At 66.5% G+C, this 20,688-nt stretch overlaps 2 protein-coding genes across 2 annotated transcripts; both read right to left on the bottom strand.

The window, feature by feature from the left end:
* Positions 1 to 3,119: 3,119 nt before the first annotated feature.
* Positions 3,120 to 5,552, bottom strand: DCTN6 (dynactin subunit 6). Its single transcript, XM_075709461.1, has 7 exons — positions 5,515 to 5,552; positions 5,374 to 5,438; positions 5,194 to 5,299; positions 3,918 to 4,006; positions 3,666 to 3,713; positions 3,332 to 3,474; positions 3,120 to 3,245 (listed from the first exon to the last, which is right to left on the bottom strand). Exons 1-7 carry the CDS (start codon positions 5,535 to 5,537, stop codon positions 3,147 to 3,149), a joined length of 573 nt encoding a protein of 190 aa, XP_075565576.1. The 5' UTR covers positions 5,538 to 5,552; the 3' UTR covers positions 3,120 to 3,146.
* Positions 5,553 to 12,872: 7,320 nt separating this feature from the next.
* On the bottom strand, positions 12,873 to 17,294 carry BTC (betacellulin). The gene is made up of 5 exons (XM_075709749.1): positions 17,225 to 17,294; positions 14,007 to 14,102; positions 13,586 to 13,703; positions 13,293 to 13,439; positions 12,873 to 12,978 (listed from the first exon to the last, which is right to left on the bottom strand). The coding sequence occupies exons 1-5, from the start codon at positions 17,292 to 17,294 to the stop codon at positions 12,873 to 12,875; spliced, it is 537 nt and encodes a 178-aa protein (XP_075565864.1).
* Between the last annotated feature and the right edge of the window lie 3,394 nt (positions 17,295 to 20,688).

Below are 20,688 nucleotides of genomic sequence, written 5' to 3'. Positions count from 1 at the left end.
CACAGGGTTGGGGGCCACAGGACACAAGGTTGGGGACACAGGGTTGGGGACACAGGGTTGGGGCCACTGGACACAAGGTTGTGGACACAGGGTTGGGGACACAGGGTTGGGGGACACAGGACACAAGGTTGGGGACAGAGGGTTGGGGACACAGGGTTGGGGGCCACAGGGCACAAGGTTGGGGACAGAGGGTTGGGGACACAGGGTTGGGGGCCACAGGACACAAGGTTGGGGACACAGGGTTGGGAGCCACAGGACACAAGGTTGGGGACACAAGGTTGGGGACACAGGGTTGGGGACAGAGGACACAAGGTTGGGGACACAGGGTTGGGGACACAAGGTTGGGGACACAGGGTTGGGGGCCAGAGGACACAAGGTTGGGGACACAGGGTTGGGGACACAGGACACAAGGTTGGGGACACAAGGTTGGGGACAGAGGGTTGGGGACACAGGGTTGGGGGCCACAGGACACAAGGTTGGGGACAGAGGGTTGGGGACACAGGGTTGGGGGCCACAGGACACAAGGTTGGGGACAGAGGGTTGGGGACACAGGGTTGGGGACACAGGACACAAGGTTGGGGACACAAGGTTGGGGACACAGGGTTGGGGGCCACAGGACACAGGGTTGGGGACACAGGGTTGGGGGCCACAGGACACAAGGTTGTGGACACAGGGTTGGGGACACAGGGTTGGGGGCCACAGGACACAAGGTTGGGGACACGGGGTTGGGGACACAGGACACAGGGTTGGGGGCCACAGGACACAAGGTTGGGGACACGGGGTTGGGGACACAGGACACAGGGTTGGGGGCCACAGGACACAAGGTTGTGGACACAGGGTTGGGGACACAGGGTTGGGGGCCACAGGACACAAGGTTGGGGACACAGTGTTGGGGACAGAGAACACAGGCTGGGGACACTGGGCACAGTCCTGGGGACACAAAACGCAAAACTGGGGACACGGGACAGGGGTCCCAGGGCCATGGCCGCAGCAGGGCTGTGGGGCAGAGGAGGGGACAGCGCTGGGGACCGCGGGCACAGGATGGGGGGGATGCAGGGCTGGCCGTGGGATGGGGTACGGGGGGCTGGCCGCGCGGGGAGGGAGGTGACATTTAGAGCAGGGGTCCCCGCGGCAGCGTGCCGGCCCTGCCCACCCCTCTGCCCTCGCCGCGGGCAGGAGCGGGGGGCCGGGGGGGGGCTCATCGCCCCAAACAGCCCCACCTGGGCCCTCCGCCACCCACGCCCCCTCCCCGCCTGGCCCCCAGGGCTGCATTTAGGCTCCCACCCCGCTCCCTGTTTCGGCTGGGCTTTAGGTCAGCCTGCGCCGGACCTTCCACCCTGCTCGCTTCATTTTGGTCTCCCGGTTTTGGGTTGACCCCAGCCCTGCGACGTCCCCCACGGATGGGGGCCGTGGTCCCGGCAGGGCTGCGCTCGGCTCCGGAGCAGCGTGACGGAGACCCTCGGAGGGAAAAGCGTTCGAGCAGCGGCCATGTCCAGAGCAGATGCTGCCCACGCACAACACGAGGGGGACCGGAGGTGACGCCGAGGGCATCCTGCCGATGGCAGAGGGCTTGTACCGAACGGGCCTTTAAGGTCACGGCTCGCTTTTCTGCGACTCAGTGGCCAAAAGAGATCTGCGGGCAGCTGCCTGCGTATCCTGCCGGCTGCCCCGACGGACTCAGCCCTGCCAGCGGCTTGGAGCAGAGGGTTTCCAGCCTCCCCGCAGCGGTGATTTACAGAGCAGAACCTCTCGTGCTGGGAGGGAGATGGAACCGAGCCGTGCCAGCTGGATTTCGGGGGGGAGCGGGAAGCGTCTGGCTACAAGGGCAGGTGGCCCCGAGAGGGAATCTAAAGCGCAGGGACCCATCTAGTTACCCAAATCTGCTGGAGCCTTTTGCTTTTGGGGTAAATTCCCAGCAAAAGATTGCCTTATCTTTCATCGGCGGCGGGGGGGGAAAGTTGGAGAGACGTTGTTTCCTCTCCCATTGTTTTCCCCCTCCGTGGGCATCTCCGCAAAATGTTTTGGCTGGGGTTGCTCGGGTGGGCTGGCGAGGCGGCGGCGGCCGGGACAATATTCGCAGCCCTTATTTGGACTCGGCTTTGGGGAAGAGCTGCAGTTTCCCAGCAGCGCCAGACCCCGGGTTGGAATCGCAAAGCCACAAAACGGTGGGTTTTTTTATTTTTAGTATCCCCGCGTTCTGTTGCGGGGAGAAAAATCCCATCGGCTCCGGTGGGCGCTGCACCGTTTTTGTGCCTTGGCCTGTCCCACCCCAACCCCCTGCCCCTGTCCCAAATCAAAAACCCCACGCCCTGCAGCCCAGCTGGTACTTGGCGTTTCTCCGCAGGCGGTCGCTGATGCTCTCTCTCCCTCTTTCCTACAGGAATTTCTGCTCCGACAGCAATTTCCTTCCGCGCCGAGACCAAACCGTCGGGCTGTGTTGTACTAGGATAGAAGGGGAAGTTGCGAACAACATCCCTGGGGAATCTCAGGGGCCGGCTGGGAAGCGCGGACATGTCCGAAGCTCACCAGGACGGCTGACGAGCGGAGGAGCTTCGGCTCCGCTCCGGATGCTCTGGGAGGGAAGCCGAGCAGGAGGCAGCCTTTGGGGGCCAGGGAGAGAGGGCAGCACCGGCCCTGGAGCCTTTCCCACCCCACAATCCGCATGGATTTGGGGGTGTGGGGCCAGGGCACCCCTCCTTCCGAGGAGCCCGGCTCTCCCCGGGCGTGGGCCCATCTCCCTCTGCCGGCAAATTGGGGAAGGATCTGGAGCCCAAGGGATGGCCCCAGGGACACCGGCTCCGAGGCGATGCCAGTCCCGGTAGGAGCAGGGTACGGCACCCCTGTGGCGTTACCTGACCCAAAAAAGGAGCACCATCCCCGCTGGACAGAAAAGCAGGTGTCATTTTATTCCCAAAACAAAGGGCATGCAACAGAGTTAGTGCATGAGAGAGAACGGATCCAAAGCCAGCCCGAGATGCTTGGCGGAATATAAATTAACACAAATAAGCAAGACGGTTTTTTTTTTTTTTTTTTTTTAAAAAGATGGAACGAGGGACACGGAGACCGGCCGCCTTCCGGGGCCGTGCGTAGTGCTTCACCGGACCAGACGAAACCCCCGGTCGGCCACCACGGCGGGCAGAAAGCGCTCAGCTCTTGACGGGAGTGGACGTGGCCTTGGTGGTCTTCTTCAGGTGATGGTAGTTTGGCAAGATCTTCATCAGGAAATCTAGCTGCAGCGTCTGGGGCTGGAAACAGAGGCAGGGGGAGGTCAGAAGTGGCCTGCGGAGGACGGGAAGGTGACGGTGCGGTGTCACCCGTGCGTCGCACCCACCTGCGGCCGCTCGGTCTGGACGCGGCGGAGGCAGTCGGCCCCGTAGATGACGGTGTTTTCGGGGATCACCTCGTAGGTGTTGACGTTACAGCAGGCCCCGATGATGCAGCCGCTTGTCAGGATCACGTTCCTGCCGACAAACGCTGCCAGAGAGAGAGGAATCCCCATGAGAGTCGTGCCCACGCTGCGGTTAAACCCCGCACCACCAAACATCAACATCGCAGGCTGCTCGGCGCCACAGCAACAGCCAGACAACACCGTGCGATCCTCTGCGGTTCCTGGCGTCTACAAGAGCAAAATCTCACAAGGGCCAAGACGATAAACCGAGACTTACCTTTGGATTCGATGACATTGTTATCTCCCACCTTCATTGCTTGGGAATCTACGGGTCCGCGTTAAAGAAAATTGTCAAATATTTTGCTCTTGTTTCAAAAGATAAACCCCGACGCCATTTTCAAACCAACACCCCACACCTTAAATAGCCCTGGGCTGTTTCAACCCCGCCAGAGCCCACGCATGCTTCCCCTTGTAGCGACCCGAAAGCGCGGCACATCGGACGGTCCGCCTCGCCGCGCGGCAAGGATACAACACCCAACTTCAAAAACATTGTTGGTGCCAATGACCATGGGTTTGGGCTCCACCTCTTCAGTCTCTGGCGTAATATTTTCTGGGTACCTGCAAGACGGAAGAATGTATGTCAAGTTTTGAGATGACAAAGATACTGTCCTGTTTGGCAGCTCGATTTTTTTGAAGTCACGTATATCCCATCCCACCCAGCTAGGCTGTCAGGGCTTTGAGGCTGCTTGCTCTTGGACAGGGTCTCTCATTCTCAGGATTTAGGATCCTTTCTCCTCAGTCAGCTGGAAAAGGATTCACTGAGGGAGGACTTCGTCCCTAGCCGTAGTGCCACGCACATACGCAAAGGCATGAAAATTTGTGGTGTGGTTTTTTTTTTTTTTAATTCTACCTCCTCACAGTTTTTGAGCTAATGCCCTGCTCCTTAAAGAGCTGTAAGCACAAGCTCATGTTTGAGAAGACGGATGTGGGGATCTGTGTTGAGATATCTCGCCACACCACCAACCCTCTGCAAAACCCGCACCGGGAACTCCACTGCAGGACCCCAAACCAACGCTCTCCCCATCCGGCTCCGGCTCTGAGGGACACCGTTCACGGCAAAACTGTGCTGGGAGGGTCAGGGGTGTTGGTCCCCCTGAAATGAGATGGGGAAGGACCCCCTTGGGGGTGTTGGTTCCCCTGAAATGAGATGCAGGGCTGGATACGGACCCCCTCGGGGGTGTTGGTTCCCCCGAAATGAGATGGGGAAGGACCCCTCGGGGGTGTTGGTTCCCCCGAAATGAGATGGGGAAGGACCCCCTCGGGGGTGCTGGTTCCCCCAAAATGAGATGCAGGGCTGGATAAGGACCCCCTTGGGGTTGTTGGTTCCCCTGAAATGAGGTGCGGGGCTGGATACGGACCCCCTCGGGGGTGTTGGTTCCCCTGAAATGAGGTGCGGGGCTGGATATGGACCCCCTCAGGGGTGTTGGCTCCCCTGAAATGAGATGGGGAAGGACCCCCTCGGGGGTGTTGGTTCCCCCAAAATGAGGTGCAGGGCTCGGGAAGCACCTCCTCGGGGGTGCTGGCTCCCCCGAAATGAGGTGCGGGGCTGGATAAGGACCCCCTCGGGGGTGCTGGCTCCCCCGAAATGAGGTGCGGGGCTGGATAAGGACCCCCTCGGGGGTGCTGGCTCCCCCGAAATGAGGTGCGGGGCTGGATAAGGACCCCCTCGGGGGTGCTGGCTCCCCCGAAATGAGGTGCGGGGCTGGGGACGGCCCCCCCTGCGCGGCGCCCATCTCCTCACCCACCCGTTGATGATGAGCGCCTGCTCCTCGATCAGGTTGCCTTCCCCGATGACGATCGGCCCGGCTTCGGCGATGATCCGGGCCTTGGGGTGGATGACCGTCCTGGGCCCTGCCGAGGGACAGCCCAGCGTCACCCCACGGCCGCGGCACCCCCCGGGGCGGGCAGAGGGGCCGGGGCCTTACCGATGGTCACGTCCCCGCGGATCTCGCTCTCCACGCACACCACGGCCCCCGGAGCGATCTTCACGCTGCGGGAACGGAGTGGGGTCTGTGAGGGGAGCAGTTACGGGGGGATGCGGTGGGTGGGTGGGGGCCGGGACTCACCTCTTCTGCACCTTCTCCGCCATGACAGCGCTGCCCGGCCACGGCGCCTGCGCGGCTGCCGGGCGGAGGTCGCTAGAGCCGGGCCGAGCGGCGGGGCAGGGACCGCGGGGGCTTGGGGCCGTGCGCCTCGGCCTTGCGCTCTCCCTCGGGAGGCGGCGGTCCCCCGTGGGCGGCTCTTCCCACAGCCCCGGTGACACAGCCGGGCTTGACCCGCAGCGCCCTCGGCGCGGACGGGCGCTAGGACCCGGCGGCCGAACGGACGCCCCGCCCACCAGCCACTCCCCGCTCCAATCACGCCCCGCCCCGCCGGCAGAGCCCGCCCCCGGGCGGGGCGGGGCCCCAGAGCACCTGCGCGGAGCGGGGCGAGGGGAGTTTTGGCCCTCGGCGGCCGCCATCCTCTGTCCGCCATCTTCCGGCCGCCATCTTCCCCCCGCCTGCTCCCGGGGCTCCGCCGGGCCGGGTCCGGTCCCCGGGCGGGGGCTGCGGCGGCTCCGCGGGCGTCGGGGAGCTGGACCCGGCCCCGCGCCGGGAGCCCCGGGCGCTCGGAGCCGTGGGGCGGTGTCCGCCCGCCCCAGGTGAGGAGCGGGGAGCGGGGCCGAGGCCGCGGCGGGGCGGCCCCGGGGCGGGGTGTGCGGGCGAGCGGGGCCGGGGCTCGGAGGAGCGTCGAGGCTCGGGGCGCCGGGGAATAAAGCCCCGAGGGCCGGAGCCCGGCGCCCCCCGTCCTCGCCCGAGCCGCCCGCGGCCCCCGGGGCCGGTGCCGCCCCGCGGGTGCCCCCGTCCCGTTCCCAAGCACCGCCCGGCCCCGCGGGGGCTGGGGGCCCGTCCCGACACGGCACCGGGGGGGCCCGGAGCTGGGACCGGTTTTGGGGCTGGGCAGCGGAGACGGGGTGGGGGGTGCGGGGAGACGGACACCCGGCTCGGGGCCTGTTCTGGGGCTCAGCCCGTCCCGGGGGTGCTGCGGGGCTCCGAAGCGGGCCCGGCTCGGGGTTTTCAGGCAGCAGGAGCTGGGCCGGCGAGAGGGAGAAGGAGCTCGGGGGGCTCCGCGGAGAAAGCGGCTCCTGGGGCAGAGACAGAGCCGAGGGGTTTGCAGCCGCGGGCCGGGGCTCAGGGGCCGGGTCCCCCGTTTGCCGGCCGTGAGAGCGGCTGCTGGGGTCCCGCACCCAGCTGGGAAGGCAGAGACCAAGCCGTGTGGGTTTGGGGGCTCGGAAACGGGCACCCCGGATGCGGCTGAGCCGGGCACCTTCACATCTTGAAAACGGAGACCAAGCCCTGCGTTTGGGGCTCAGAAACAACCTGAGTGCTGCGTGTCAGTGCTTGAACAACAGAGCCCAAGTCCTGCATATTGGGAGTGTGAAACCAGGCCCAGCTGGGCAGTTTAAGGTCTTGAAAACAGAGCCCAAACCCTGTGTGTTGGGGCTCAGAAACAGCCTGAGTCCTTTGTGTCAGTGTTTGAACAACAGAGCCTAAGAAGTCCTGTGTTTTGGGGGCTTGATACCAGGCTCATTTGGCCAGTTGTAGGGCCCTGCAACTCATACTAATAAAGTTATGTGTTTTTTCAGTCTCAGAAACAGAGACTAAGTCCTGCGTTTTTGGAGCCAGGCTCATTTGACCAGGTTTAGGGCTCAGAAATTGAGACCAAGCCCTGTGTTTTGGTGGGGAGGAGATGGGGCTCAGCAACAGACACCAAGTCCTGGGCTGTTGGGGCTCGGAACTGGTCCCGGTTGGCCGTGTTAGGGCTGTGGAGCAGAGCCCAAGTGCTGCATTTTGGGAGGGCGAAACCAGGCTCATGTGTGCAGTTTAAGGTCTTGAAAACAGAGACCAAGCCCTGCGTTTTGGGGCTCAGAAACAGAGTGTAAGTCGTGCATGTACAACAGAGACTAAGTCCTGAGTTTCTGGGGGCTCAGTACCAGGCTCATTTGGCCAGTTGTAGGGCTCTGAAACACACACTAAGAAGTCATGCATTTATTTGGGCTCAGAAGCAAGAGCCTAAGTCCTGCATTTTGGGAGTGTGAAACCAGGCTCATGTGGACAGTTTAAGGTCTTGGAAAAAAAAGAGCCTAAGTCCTGCATGTCAGTGTTTGAAAACAGAGCCTAAGAAGTCCTGTGTTTTGGGGGCTTGGTACCAGGCTCATTTGGCCAGTTCTAGGGCCCTGCAACTCATAAAGTCCTGTGGTTTTTTTGGGCTCAGAGACTAAAAAAGTCCTGTGTTTTTGGAGCCAGGTTTCGGGCTCAGAAAAGGAGACCAAGCCCTGTGTTTTGGTGGGGAGGAGATGGGGCTCAGCAACAGACACCAAGCCTGGGGTTGTTGGGGCTCAGAACTGGTGCCAGTTGGCTGTGTTAGGGCTGTGGAGCAGAGCCCAGGTGCTGCATTTTGGGAGGGTGAAACCCGGCTCAGCTGGGCCCCTTTGAGGCCTTGGCAGGAGCCCCTGTGTGCTGTGTTTTGGGGCTGGGGGCAGCACCAGTTCCTGCCTTGTTGGGGCCCAGCCCCAGGCTCACTTGGGCAGCTTTAGGGTTTGGAATGGAGCCGCCATGGCCCGGCCCCGCCGGGCCCCGGGACTCGGTGCTGCAGCTGTGGGGGCTCGAAGCGAGGCCCCTTGGGCCAGCGCCGGGCCGGGACAAGGGCCCTGAGCGGAGCCCGGGGTCTCGAACCGGCGCCGGTTGCTGCTGCGGGGTCTGGCAGCAGAGCCCCGGCCCCACGGCGTCGGGCTGGGCCCTCCCTGGCCGGTGCTGATGGACCCGGGCAGGCGGGACCCGGGCAGCCCCAGCGCCGGTCTCCAGCCTTTATTGGGGGCCTGCGCAGAGCGGCCTGTGCCGGTTCCGTGATACCGGCACCGTCGGGGACCGCGCCCGGAGCCGCGGGCAGCGCAAGGAAGGAACGCGGGGCTTCGGCCGCCGGTCCCCGCTCCCCGCCCGGGCCCAGCCCCGGAGCGCGGCTCCTCCTGCCCGCGGCGCCGGGACGGGGACGGCGAGGCCGGGCTCGGGGCTCCGGGGCTCGGGAGAGGCCAGACCGGACCCGAAGCTGCCGCGCTCCTCCGGCCCCGTGCGCCCGCGAGGCTCGGCCCCGGCCCCGGCCTCACCGCCCCGGGCTCCGCGCAGCCCCGGGCCGGGCTCCGTCCCCACGCCCCGGTACCGGCGTCCGCCACGGTCGGGGCCGGCCGGGCTCTGGCGGCGGAAGAGGCGGTGCCTGTGGGGGCGGGGCGCGGGGCGGGGCCCGGCGCAGGTGCACGGGGGCGGGGCCCAGTGCGCGTGCGCGGGGCGGGGCCTGCACAGGTGCGGGGGCGGGGCCCAGTGCGCCTGCGCGGGGCGGGGCCTGCACAGGTGCGGGGGCGGGGCCCAGTGCGCCTGCGCGGGGCGGGGCCTGCACAGGTGCGGGCGGGGCCCAGTGCGCCTGCGCGGGGCGCGGCGGGCCCAGGTGCGCGGGGCGGGGCGGGGCCGGGGTGCGCCTGCGCGGGGCGCGGCCGAGCAGATTTGAGCCCCGGCGGCCGCCGCCGCCCCCCCCCCCCCCCCCCCCCCCCCCCCGGTCCCCCCCGTGGCGCCGCCCGCGGCCCCGGGGCGGCAGCGGCCGGGCCGGGCTCCCCCGGCGGGGCCAGGTGAGGCGCGGGGGGCTCGGCCCGGGGCCGGGAGCGGGGAACGAGAGCGGGGAGCGCGGGAGGGGCCACGTCCGAGCGCGGCGGCGGCCCCGGGGCTCGTCGGGGCGGGGGCGGGTGGGAGCCGGGGCCGGTTGCTGGGCGTCGGCGTGGGCTCCGCGTCGGGGCTCGGGGCGCCGGGGAATAAAGCCCCGAGGGCCGGAGCCCGGCGCCCCCCGTCCTCGCCCGAGCCGCCCGCGGCCCCCGGGGCCGGTGCCGCCCCGCGGGTGCCCCCGTCCCGTTCCCAAGCACCGCCCGGCCCCGCCGGGGCTGCGGGCCCGTCCCGACCCGGCCCGGCACCGGGGGGGTTGGGGGCTCGGCCCCGGCTCCGGACTTTGGCCCCGAGCGAGCCGGGCGTTTGCCGGGGGTGAGCAGGGAGCCCCGGGCCTGCGTGTGCGGGGCCAGCGAGGGGCTCCCGGGGCTGGGCCGGAGCAGGGGCCGAATCCTTCACGTTTGGGCTGGGGAACGCAGCCCCCGTTGGCTGTTCCCGGGCCCAAACCCGGGGTGCGGGGAGGTGGGGGGTGCTGGGGTGGCCAGGGCTGTGGGGGGAGGGCTTTGGGGCACGGGTGGGAGGGGGGTGGGCAGGGTGCGTGGGCCCCCGCCGGAGGTGGGGGCCCGGTCGCGTTGCTCCCCAAAGTTTGGGAGGCTGGCATGCACCAGGCCGAATTAAACGTCTGAGATAGTCTCTGGGGCGAAAGGCACTTTTCACACCGTTTTCGCGTGTCCAGCTCTTTATTTGAGATGTGTACAACCACCGGAATAGTTATGAGTCCACACTGGGACCCCGTACAGCTATGACAGGTCATATTCATATGCACGTTGTGACAGTGATTGATTTACGACCTCGCCAAAAGCCGAGATTGGTTCAACAAGCACAAGGTGTCAGGGGCTGGAGACAGAGATGGAAACGAGCTGCAGCCAAAACCAACTGGGGTCATCCACAAACTGGACCTGAAAAACGGGTGCAGAAACAGCGAGCTGGAACAGAAAAAAAAGAGGGGAAGAAACAACCAACCTGGGCAGAGCTGTCCAGGAGCTGCAGCTGAAACCAGAGCAGGAACAAATGGGTACAGAAACAGTGCCCTGAAACAAAACAGGGGAAGCCATCAACGAGCTGGAGCTGAAACTGGAGCGGGGCCTGAAACAAACAGGGCCCAACCCAACAAACCAACCAAAAAAACCCAAATGGGGGCCCAAACAACTGACCTCAAGCCGTACATTCCCAGCAGCGTCTCCGGGTGGGCACAGGCAGCCTGGCTTCTTCCTGGGGCTCCTCTGTCCGTCCGTCCCTGCACAGGGAGAGATGTGGCACAGTCAGGGCACGGGCAGCTCCGCCCGGCCCCTCGCCGGTGCTTTCGGCTGCGCACCCGAAACGGGAGGGGAGGGAGAGATGGAGACAGGACACCAGCAATGTCCCATTTCTGCCCATGAGAGCCAGGGCCTGGCTGAAACCGGCACAGAGCGACTGCCCGTGCTGGGGGGGTCTGGGCCAGGCCCCCACTGCCACCTCCCCAAATGCCTCGTGCAGCCGCGGCCCAGCCCCACCTCAGGGTGGGCTGCGGGGATGGGAACCATGGGGCACCCCAGGGCCTCGCCTGTACCCACAAACAGCCCCCCCAAGGCCCCAGGGGAGCCCTGCTGGGGTACGGTGCCTGCCGCCCGCCCCGCCGGCAGGACGAGGGGCAAAGCCCCCGGCACAAAACCGCGCTCCGGCCCCACCGCGCAGCCCCGCGGCTCTCCCCTCACCGGGCCCGGCATCCCCTGGCACTCGCCATCTCAGGGCCGCGCTCCTCGCGCGGCTGTCGGCACGGCGTCGCCTGTCGCCAACACCTCCCGAGGAACTGGAGCGGCTGTCGCTGCCCGTGCCTGGCCGGGCCGGCTCCACCACCTCACCGACGGGGCTGCAGGAGCCGGGGCAGGTCCCTGCAGCGGCCTCTGCTCCCTCCGCAGCGCGTTTTGAGCTGAAAAAGAAGGGTTTCGGTCAAAGCTAGGCTTCGCGCAGGGCCCGGAGCCGCCCCCAAGCCCCGGCCCCCGGGCACCGCCGGCGGGGATGCCGCTGGGCAGAGCCGAAGCCCGGTGGCAACCGGTCCCCCCCGCCGCAGCTCCCGCACTCACCGGCCCCAGCTGCCCCGGGCCGAGGGCCCCGTCCCGCCGGGGAGAAGAACGCGACCGGTGCCTGCGGCGGGAGGAGGGAGCCCGGCGGCGGGAGGGGTCACCGGCCCCCCCGGGAGACCCCCAGCCCCGCCGGGTCCCCGCCTGCCCCCGGGACCGGGCGGGGGACGCAGAGTGCGGAGCCCCCACGACCGGCCGCTGGGTCCCGGTTCGAGCAGGGCTGATCCCGTGGTGGAAACCGGGAGCTGCCGGGGACCCCCGGGCCGAGCTGCGGCCGCTGCCCCCCCCGGGAGGGGACCCCAGGGGGTCAGAACCCGCCGGGAAAGTCGCCGGGGCCCAGCCGGGCACCCCCGGGGCACCGGGGAGAGGGAAACGGAGCCCGCACTCACCTGCGGCTGCCAGCGCGGGCAGGGTCCCCCGCGGTCCCGGCCGCAGCCGCCAGCCCAGAACCGGGGGTCCGGCCCCGGGGGCAGGCAGGGCCCCCCAGCCCCGGGCAGCCCCTCACGGGCAGCGCCCGGTGCCCCCGCTCCCGCACCGGAGCCCGCCAGCACGGGGAGAAGGGAGAAAACGGCCCCGGTCCGCCCAGCTGGGCCCCGGGTTTCCGCCGTTTCCCCCCCCCCCCGGTTTTCCCGCTTTCCCCCGCCCGGCCCCGTCCCGGCACCCCGAGGCCGCCCGGGAGACGGCGTCGCCCCCGGTTCCCGCCCGCCGGCTGCGGCCGCCCCGCACCGGGCCCGGGAGAGCCGCGACCGGAGCCGCCGCGGAGGAGCCCCGGGGAGACGGGACAGCCGGACAACCGGCGGCGCCGGTGCCCGTTCGAGCCCGGGCAGGGAGACGCGGCGGCGGCACCGGGAGCAGCCACGGCGGGGAACCAACCCCAGCACGGCCCTTGGGCCGCCGGGAGCCGGGCCCCGAGCCCGGCAGGGCCGCCGGGAGCCGGGACCCCGAGAGCCAGGACCCCGGGACCCCGCTCCCGCCGCCGCCGCGGGACCGGTGCGGGCGGAAGTGCGACGGCGGCGCCCCCTAGCGGCCGCGGCGGGGTTTTGAAGCCTCGGGGGCCGCCGCGCACCTGCCCCGCACTGCGGCGCCCCCTGGCGGACGCGCGCGGGGGGCGGGGGCAGTACCGTCGGGCGCAACGCCCCCTGGCGGACGCGGGGCGGCACCGCAGCCCCTCTATTTTGCCCCCGGTACCGGTGCGATCTTTCCCGTGCCCCGTTGGGCCTGGCCGGGGCTGTGGGCGGCGGGGGGAAAGGCCAGCCCCCTCCTGCATTTTGGGAAGCAGGGAAAATGGCGCTGGTGCAGCACGGGCTGGCGGGGGGGGGGGGAATTTGGGCAGCGCGGGGGCACGGCTGGGCCTGATCCCCGCCGCTGATGGGGGCGGTGATGGCGAGGGGGGCCTGCAAGGACCATGGCGACACGCGGACACCTTTCCGTCACCCCTTTATTCAAGCCGTTCTTTTAGCCCTCGCCCATCGAGCCAGCCGGTGCCGCCGTCCGGGACCCGCCCGCAGGTACCTGGAGCTCCTGCGAAGAGAGGGGAGGCCTTCGGCCTCAGCTGCCGCCCCAAACGGGGGATCTCCCGTCACCCCGGGCTGGGCCGACCCGCCCCGGCCCCGCGCACCTTCACGCGATGCCCGTCTCCAGCACGTCCTCGCTTTTGGAAGGCAAATTCTTGTTTAACGTCTCCATCTCTTCCGCCTTTCTCTTCCTACGCTGCTTCCGACAGTGGCTTGAGGCAAAGGGGGGGGGGGGGAGGGGGCGATAATTAAAACAAAACAAAACAAAACAAGCAGAATGAGGCATGGCAGCCGCGCTGCTGCTCCGCCTCCCTCTGCTTTCACCTCGCAGAAGCTCGGGATGGGATCGCACGTGGTTTTCAGCCCCGAAGCGATGCCCCGCGCGCCTCCCAGCACCCTCAGAGGATGTGGCCCACCCGAACAGGGCAGCCCAAATTCCACCTGCCCCAAGCCGGCGGAGGCGGGCAGGATTCCCTCCCAATCCGGGGCTGCCCCTTCCCGCCCCATCCCCGCCCCGGCCACGTACTGACTGCAGATGCAGGCGCTGATGATGAGGATGATGAGGGTGACGATGGCGGCGATCAAGGAGATGATCACGATCTGGCCCCGGTCGCCTCGCAGGTAGAAGATGTCCACTCTCTCGCAGCGAGCCCCTGTGTAGCCTCGCTCGCACCTGCCCCGCGGCACAGGGGAGGCAGAGGGGGGGGTCCGAAAAACCGCCGCAGTGCCCGTGCCCCCCTCCTCCCGCTTGCCCGGCGAAGACGGGCACGACATCCTCCCCCCCGCCGTGCCGCTGCGTCCCCGCCGGCGGTGGCTTACACGCAAGCCGGCGCCTTTTCGGCTACGAGGAAGCGGCATCTCCCTTTGACGCAGTAGTGCTTGTACTCCTCCGGGCACCTGGAGAAGTGACCTTGCTGCCTCCGCTGCGTCGCGTTCCCTAGGGGTGACAAGGACAAAGAAATTCCCCCGCCACGGGGGTTACGGTTCGGCTCGGCGGCGGCATCCTGGAGCTGGTCCATCTCCACGGCCGGCCCGAGCCCGGCCAGCTGCAAAGAGCCACTGGCACACGTGTCCTTGGCCGTGCCGTGCCGGTCCTGGCCGCTTCCCAGCTCCATGGACGCCATGCAGCTACGCTAGACAAAACACCCTGCGTGTCCTCCATCCCGGCCCTCTCCCCCACACCATCCAGCTCCCGTCCAACGCCGCCGGCTCCCTCCTCGCCCCGGCACTGCCGCCTTACCCGTGCAGCTCTCGGCCGCGTCGCAGGTGAGCCCCTCCGTGCCGTGACCGGCGGTGATGTTGGCGTCGGCGCCCACGCGACTGAAAAACGCCAAACCTGAAATGCAGCGGAGGCGGCTCGGAGCGGGGGGAGCCCGGCCAGAGCCCCGGCATCACCACCGCCGCCCCACCGCAGCCGCTCTCCCAGCCCTTGCCGCAGGGAGGGGACCGGCAAAGGGCTCTGCAGCTGCGCCCATGGCCCCCCTTCCCTGGCAGCATCAGTTTTTCCCCAGGGGCGAGGAGAAGGGAAAGCCGGTCCCTGCCTGCCTCCTCCGCCCACCAACGCCCCAGCACGGGGGGTCTTGGAGCCAGCGGGGCGGGTTTTGGGGGGCACAGCCCTGCCCGCAGGCAGCCAGCAGCCCCTTTGCCCCGGGGAGGATGCAGGGAGGGATCCCCAGGGAGGCCCAGCTCGCCGCACCGCCCTTTTTGAAGAGCCTGGGTGTCAGGGCCACCGAAAAAATGCGCTGGCCGTGGGAGCGAGGAGGCGTCAGCGCTGCGATTCAGCACCCACCAAAGCCCAGTTGCTTCCAGCGTGCAAGCCCTAAATCCCCATTTGCACCATCGCTCGTTGCTGCACCGGGGCACGGGATGTCCGGCACGAACCGAGCCGGGAAAGGGGCGACCACGCTCGCCGTGACCACGGGACGAAGCCAAGGGCCGGCTCAGCGCCCGCACGTCACGATGGCAGTAACCGGATCGCTGGCATACCAGCACTGACTCAGCACGGCCCTGCTCCCAGCCCGGCCCTCCCCAGGGATTACCCCGCCACGGTGGCACCCAGGGGAGCGGGGACAGGTCCTGCCTGATGGGGCAGAGTGCTGGGTGGCTCCCGTGGGGGTGGCACGCCGAGCCGGGGGGGTGTTTCCATCCCGAGTGGGTGCACTTTGCCGCTCGGCCATGTCGAGGCCTCCTGGGGAGGGGGGAAGTTTGGGCAGCCGAGCCCTGGCAGCCTCGTCCCCCGGTACCCAATTTTTTTTCCCATCCGGCCCCTCGGCACCCTGGCAGCAGCGGCGGGGGGCTGCCCGGCCAAGCCTCCGGTGTCCCCCCCCGTCCCACAGCGGAGACGTTCCCAGCACACGCGTCCCTCCTGACTATATATAGCCACCGCTGCGCTAACGACGTGCTTTGGGTAACAGCGCTGCGGCGAGGCCGGAGCTGAGCCTCCGCCGGGGTTTCCCCATCGGCGAGCATCCCCTCCCTGGCCAAAAAAACCTGGCGGGGAGGGGATGCATCCCACTGCCCGGTCCGGCTCAGGCAGCGGGGTGGGAGCTGCCCGGTGGGAGCCAGGGAATGAGCCATGGGGCGGCTGGCCCCCCCCCCCTCCCCATGAACCAGCTGCGGGCGGGAGGCTGACTTCACCCCCGGTGACCGAGTTTGCAGCTCAGCATGGAAAGATTCCCCACCAAGACGAGATCCCCACCCTTATTGCAACCAGATGCAGAGTTTTGGCATCCTCTCGGCTGGCAGCCCCTTGGCGAGGATTGCCCCGGTGGCACTGCCAGTTTGGGGAGGGGGGGTGCCCCCCCCGACACCCAGATCTCAGCACCCGGGAGCTGTGGGTGCAAAACAGCCTCATCTCTTTGATGCCCGGAGAGCCTGGCTCTGCTATCTAAGGCTGCATCCTTTCCCGAGCAGCTGGAGATAACCCAGGAAAGCATCCCAAACACAGGATTATTTTGCCGTAACACCCTGCCACGCTCCCCTGGGAAAGCCCAAATCGCAGGAGAGCGACCGCCCAGAGCATTGCCTGGCCTGATGGGCACCCCAGCCCCCAAAACGGGTCGGCCACCCGCGATTTCCTCCTGCCAGCACAGGTTTGGCAGGTTTTGCCGAGCGCTGTCACCAGCCCTACCGAAGGGCCAAACCCAAACTGCTGCCGGCGGAGGGGAAGGCTCCCCCGAAATCCTGGGGCTGGCACTCTCTGCCGGGGCGGGTATCGCCAAGCCCGGCTGATGTTCAGCCTCACCTGTGGTTATCTCGTGCCAGCCCTGAGCAGGCAGCTGCCTGCTTTGCCCGCTTCCCACACACTTAGGAACTAAGATGGGGACACGTGCGCTTGCCAAACAGGTACTGGCTCCCCCCCCTTCCCCGGCGCTGCCGGGCAAACACAGGTTTTTGGGCATCCATGAGCAGCGGTCCCATCACCAGGTGGTAAAAGCATCCCAGCCCCACTCCAGGGTCCAGCCGGGACACCTCGGCCCCGTCCTGGCCCCGGGGGATTTGGGGATTCAGAGCCAAGCTGGCATGGGTGTCGGGGAGCACCGGGATGGTGGGGAGCACCAGGATGGGAAGTGGGGGCACATGGGGGAGCATTGGGATGGGTGCAGGGAAGCATGGGGTGCACAGGGGACTGGGTAACCACCAGGCTGGGCATGGCGGAAGGACTGGGATGGGATTGTCCGGGAGACACAGGGAGTCACTGGGATGGGACTGGAGAAACACCAAGGTGGGCACGGCGAGCACTGGGATGGGACAGGAACGGCATGGGATGGGGCGGGGAAGAGGGGATCAGCGGGATGGGATGGGGTAGCACCAGGACAGACTACAGAGGAGCAGCGGGACGGGACTGGGAGGCAGGTGGAGGATCACCGGGATGGGACTGGGAAGCACTGGGATGGGACCGGGAGGCAGGTGGAGAATCACTGGGATGGGACTGGGAAGCACCGGGACAGGACCGGGAGGCAGGTGTAGGATCACCGGTGTGGGACTGGGAGGCACTGGGATGGGACTGGGAAGCAGGTGGAGGATCACCGGCGTGGGACTGGGAAGCAGCGGGTTGGGACCGGGAAGCACCAGGATGGGACCGGGAAGCACCGGGATGGGACTGGCAGGTAGGCAGAGGATCACCGGCGTGGGACCGAGCAGGTGGAGGATCACCGGCGTGGGACTGGGAAGCAGCGGGTTGGGACCGGGAAGCACCAGGATGGGACCGGGAAGCACCGGGATGGGACTGGCAGGTAGGCAGAGGATCACCGGCGTGGGACCGGGAAGCAGCGGGATGGGACAGCGGCAACACCGGGACCAGCCCGGGCTGGGACAGAGAGAGAACGGGGCCGGGGCCGGACCGGGGGGGTGGCACCGGGCGGGGGGGGGGGAGCACCCGGCCGGCCCCGGGGTGCATCCAGCCGGGCTAGGGGCAGCCCGGGGAGCGGGCCGGGGCAGGGGGACCCCCGTGCTTACCGGAGGCGAGGGCCAGGCAGAGCAGCAGGGTACCGGGGCCGCCGCCCGGGGCCGCCGCCGCCGCCTCCATTCGCGCCGCCGCCGCCGCCTGCCCCGGTGCCCGGCGGCTGCGGGGGGGCGGGCCGCGGCGGGACGGGGGCGGCCGCTGCCGGCACCACCGCCCTCCTCCTCCCCCTCCTCCTCTTCCTCCAGCTGCCCGGCTCCTACCCCACCGGAGGCATCCCTTGGCGGTCCGGGGGGTCCCCATCCCCCCCCCCCACGCATGTGTGTCCCCCCCACCCACGCGTGTCCCCCCTCCCCACTCGTGTGTCCCCCCCCCCCCACGCGTGTCCCCCCCACGCCTTAGCCACGCCCGGGCACCGCCTGCGAGCGCAGGAGGCGTCGAGCAGATGCCTCGCCCCGCTGTCGCTGGGGGATTTGGGGAGCGAAAGGGGATATCCCCCCCCCCCCCCAAGTCCCCATACCCATCCCACCCTCCCGGTTTCCCAGCGGGGCTCCGGGCGTTCCCCTCCCCAAAGGGATGGAGGGCGAGTGGCCGGAGCCCAGCCTCACCTCCCCAAAATTATTTATCCCCGGCCGGCGTGTTATGAAAAGGCAGATTTATTCCTAGCGAGCTACTAATAAAACACCCTCCCAAAACCTTTGGCAGGGAATGACGGCAGCTACAAATTATTTTGCGAGGGGCTGTGCCTTGGCGCAAGCCTTCTGCACGCTGGCCTTGGGGTTGGTTTTTTTTTTTTTTTTTGCCTTGAGGTGTCTGGGAGGATGTTTCTGGTCCCCCGAGCGATGTCCCGAGGAGGAGGAGAGCCCCGTGGGGGTGAAGGTGTCCCCCAGGATGCCGGCACGTCCCCTCCCGGCACTTGGGGATGCTCAGTAGGGATGCGGTGCCATGAGCTGATGCTGTCCCGCTCGCAGGGAAAGCCAAAGAGCTTCGCCCGGCAAAGAAAAGTGCAGGCAGGGAGGGGTGGCAGGGCTGCTGCCCGCTCGCCGTCATTACAGGCGTGAAATAAGGGGCGGGAAATGAAAGACTGGAAAGAACGGGTGACCTCAAACCGCAAGCTGGCAGCTATTAATGCGAGCGCTGGCGGCCGCCCAGCCATGCCATTTGGCCACCGGCCAGGGGGTGAGCGAGCTCCCGTGGTCCCGGCCAGCCAAAAAAATCCCAGCCGCAAGCTCCGGCGTGCCGGTACTGCCGGCCCCTTGGCTCGTGGCCACCTCGGCTCCCAGCCGGTGGCGCGTGGAGAGCCCAGCCCTGGCCCCCCGGAAGCAGGCAGGGTGTATTAAACCGCCGGAGAAATGTTGCAAAGCTCTGGCAGGGACGGCGGGGACTTGGGCAAGAGCGGGGAAACGGGTGGCTGGTGTCAGGGTGTGACATGGGGCCACCCAAAAGGAGCTGGGGCTTCATCCTGGGGGGGCGGGCAAAGGCGGGGATCAGGCAGCAAAAATCCTTGTGCCCCCCCAAAAGAAAATGGTCTCCATCCTTCCTAGCTGGATAAAACTGGGGAGAAAAAGCATTTTAAAGAGATTTTAAAAGAGCTGGAGCTCCAGGGCAGATGTCACCAGAGGCAATGGTGTTTGTTCTCCAGCAGGAACGGGGAAGGGCTGGCGGAAGGTATCTCCAAAAAGGGACCTCTCGCTGGCCATATGTCCTCTGCTCTCACTGTCACCCCAAATCTCATACCTTCCCTGGGGGAGGCCCAGGGACCTGTGTGGCCCTGTGGATGTCACCTCCAGATGTGGCCAGGCAGAGTTGGCCATGCCACAGTGACCAGGCAGGTGTGGCCCTGCTGATGAGACCAGGGGTGGCCAGGCAGATGAGACCAGGCAGAAGTGACCGGGCAGAGGTGACCATGCTGATGAGACCAGGCAGAAATGACCAGGTGGAGGTGGCCCTGCTGAGATGACCATGCCAATGAGTCCAGGCAGAGGTGGCCATGCTGATGAGGCCAGGCAGGGGTGATCAGGCAGATGTGACCATGCAGAGGTGACCAAGCAGAGGTGGTCTTACTGAGGTGGTCTTGCAGAGGTGACCGTGCCAATGAGACCGGGCAGAGATGACAAGGCAGATGTGACCATGCCGATAAGACCAGGCAGAAGTGACCAGGCGGAGGTGGCCATGCTGAGGTGACCATGCTGATGAGACCAGGCAGAAGTGACCAGGTGGAGATGACCTTGCTGATGAGACCAGACAGGGGTGATCAGGCAGATGTGACCATGCCAACGAGACCAGGCAGGGGTGGCCATGCTGATAAGTCCAGGCAGAAGTGACCAGGCGGAGGTGGCCATGCTGAGGTGACCATGCCAATGAGACCAGGCAGAGGTGACCAGGCAGAGGTGGCCATGCTGATGAGACCAGGCAGAAGTGACCAGGTGGAGATGACCTTGCTGATGAGACCAGACAGGGGTGATCAGGCAGATGTGACCATGCCAACGAGACCAGGCAGGGGTGGCCATGCTGATAAGTCCAGGCAGAGGTGGCCATGCAGGTGTGGCCCTGCTGAGGTGGCCATGCTGATGAGACCAGGCAGGGGTGATAGGGCAGATGTGACCATGCAGAGGTGACCAGGCAGGTGTGGCCACACAGAGGTGACCATGCCAACAAGACAAGGCAGGGTGACCCGGCAGAGGTGACCAGGCAGATGTGACCATGCTGATGAGCCCAGGCAGAAGTGACCAGGTGGAGATGGCCTTGCTGATGAGACCAGGCAGAGGTGGTCATGCTGATGAGACCATGCAGAGGTGACCAGGCAGGTGTGGCCCTACTGAGGTGGCCTCACAGAGATGACCATGCCAATAAGACCAGGCAGAGGTGACCATGCTGATGAGACCAGGTGGAGGTGGCCCTGCTGAGGTGACCATGCCAATGAGACCAGGCAGAGGTGGCTGAGCAGAGGTGGCCCTGCTGATGGTGGCTGGAGCTTGAGGATGGTGCCTGGCAGGGGCATTCAGGGCCTCCCACAGCCCAGCCCTTGGCACCACAGCACCCAGCTCAGGCACAGGGTTTGCACCCAAGGGCATGGTGCAGAGCGGCGGCTGTGTCCAGCCCTGCCTTCTCCTTGGAAACCTCCTTCTGTGCATGGAAACACGCAGCTCCTTCTGCAAAAGACAGTCAAAAAAAGGATAGAATCATAGAATCATAGACTCGTTTAGGTTGGAAAAGACCTTTAGGATCATCCAGTCCAACCATTAACTTAACACTGCCAAGTCCACCACTAAACCAATTAAGGGGAGAGGAATAATTTCATCTTTCCTGGCTTGGTGGCGGGATTATTTTTTAATGAAAGTAAAAACTAGGAATCATTAAGGTTGGAAAGGATCTCTAAGAGCATCAGGCCAACCATCAACCCAACACCACCATGTCCACTAAACCATGTCCCAAAGTGCCACATCTGCCCGTTTTTTGAACCCCTCCAGGGATGGGGACTCCACCACCTCTCTGGGCAGCCTCTTCCAATGCTTGACTA

The sequence above is a fragment of the Pelecanus crispus genome, chromosome 4 (assembly GCF_030463565.1).
Source record: "Pelecanus crispus isolate bPelCri1 chromosome 4, bPelCri1.pri, whole genome shotgun sequence".
Taxonomy (NCBI): domain Eukaryota; kingdom Metazoa; phylum Chordata; class Aves; order Pelecaniformes; family Pelecanidae; genus Pelecanus; species Pelecanus crispus.
Note: the sequence above shows the minus strand (reverse complement) of the source record. Positions and strands in the feature narration are given on the sequence as shown.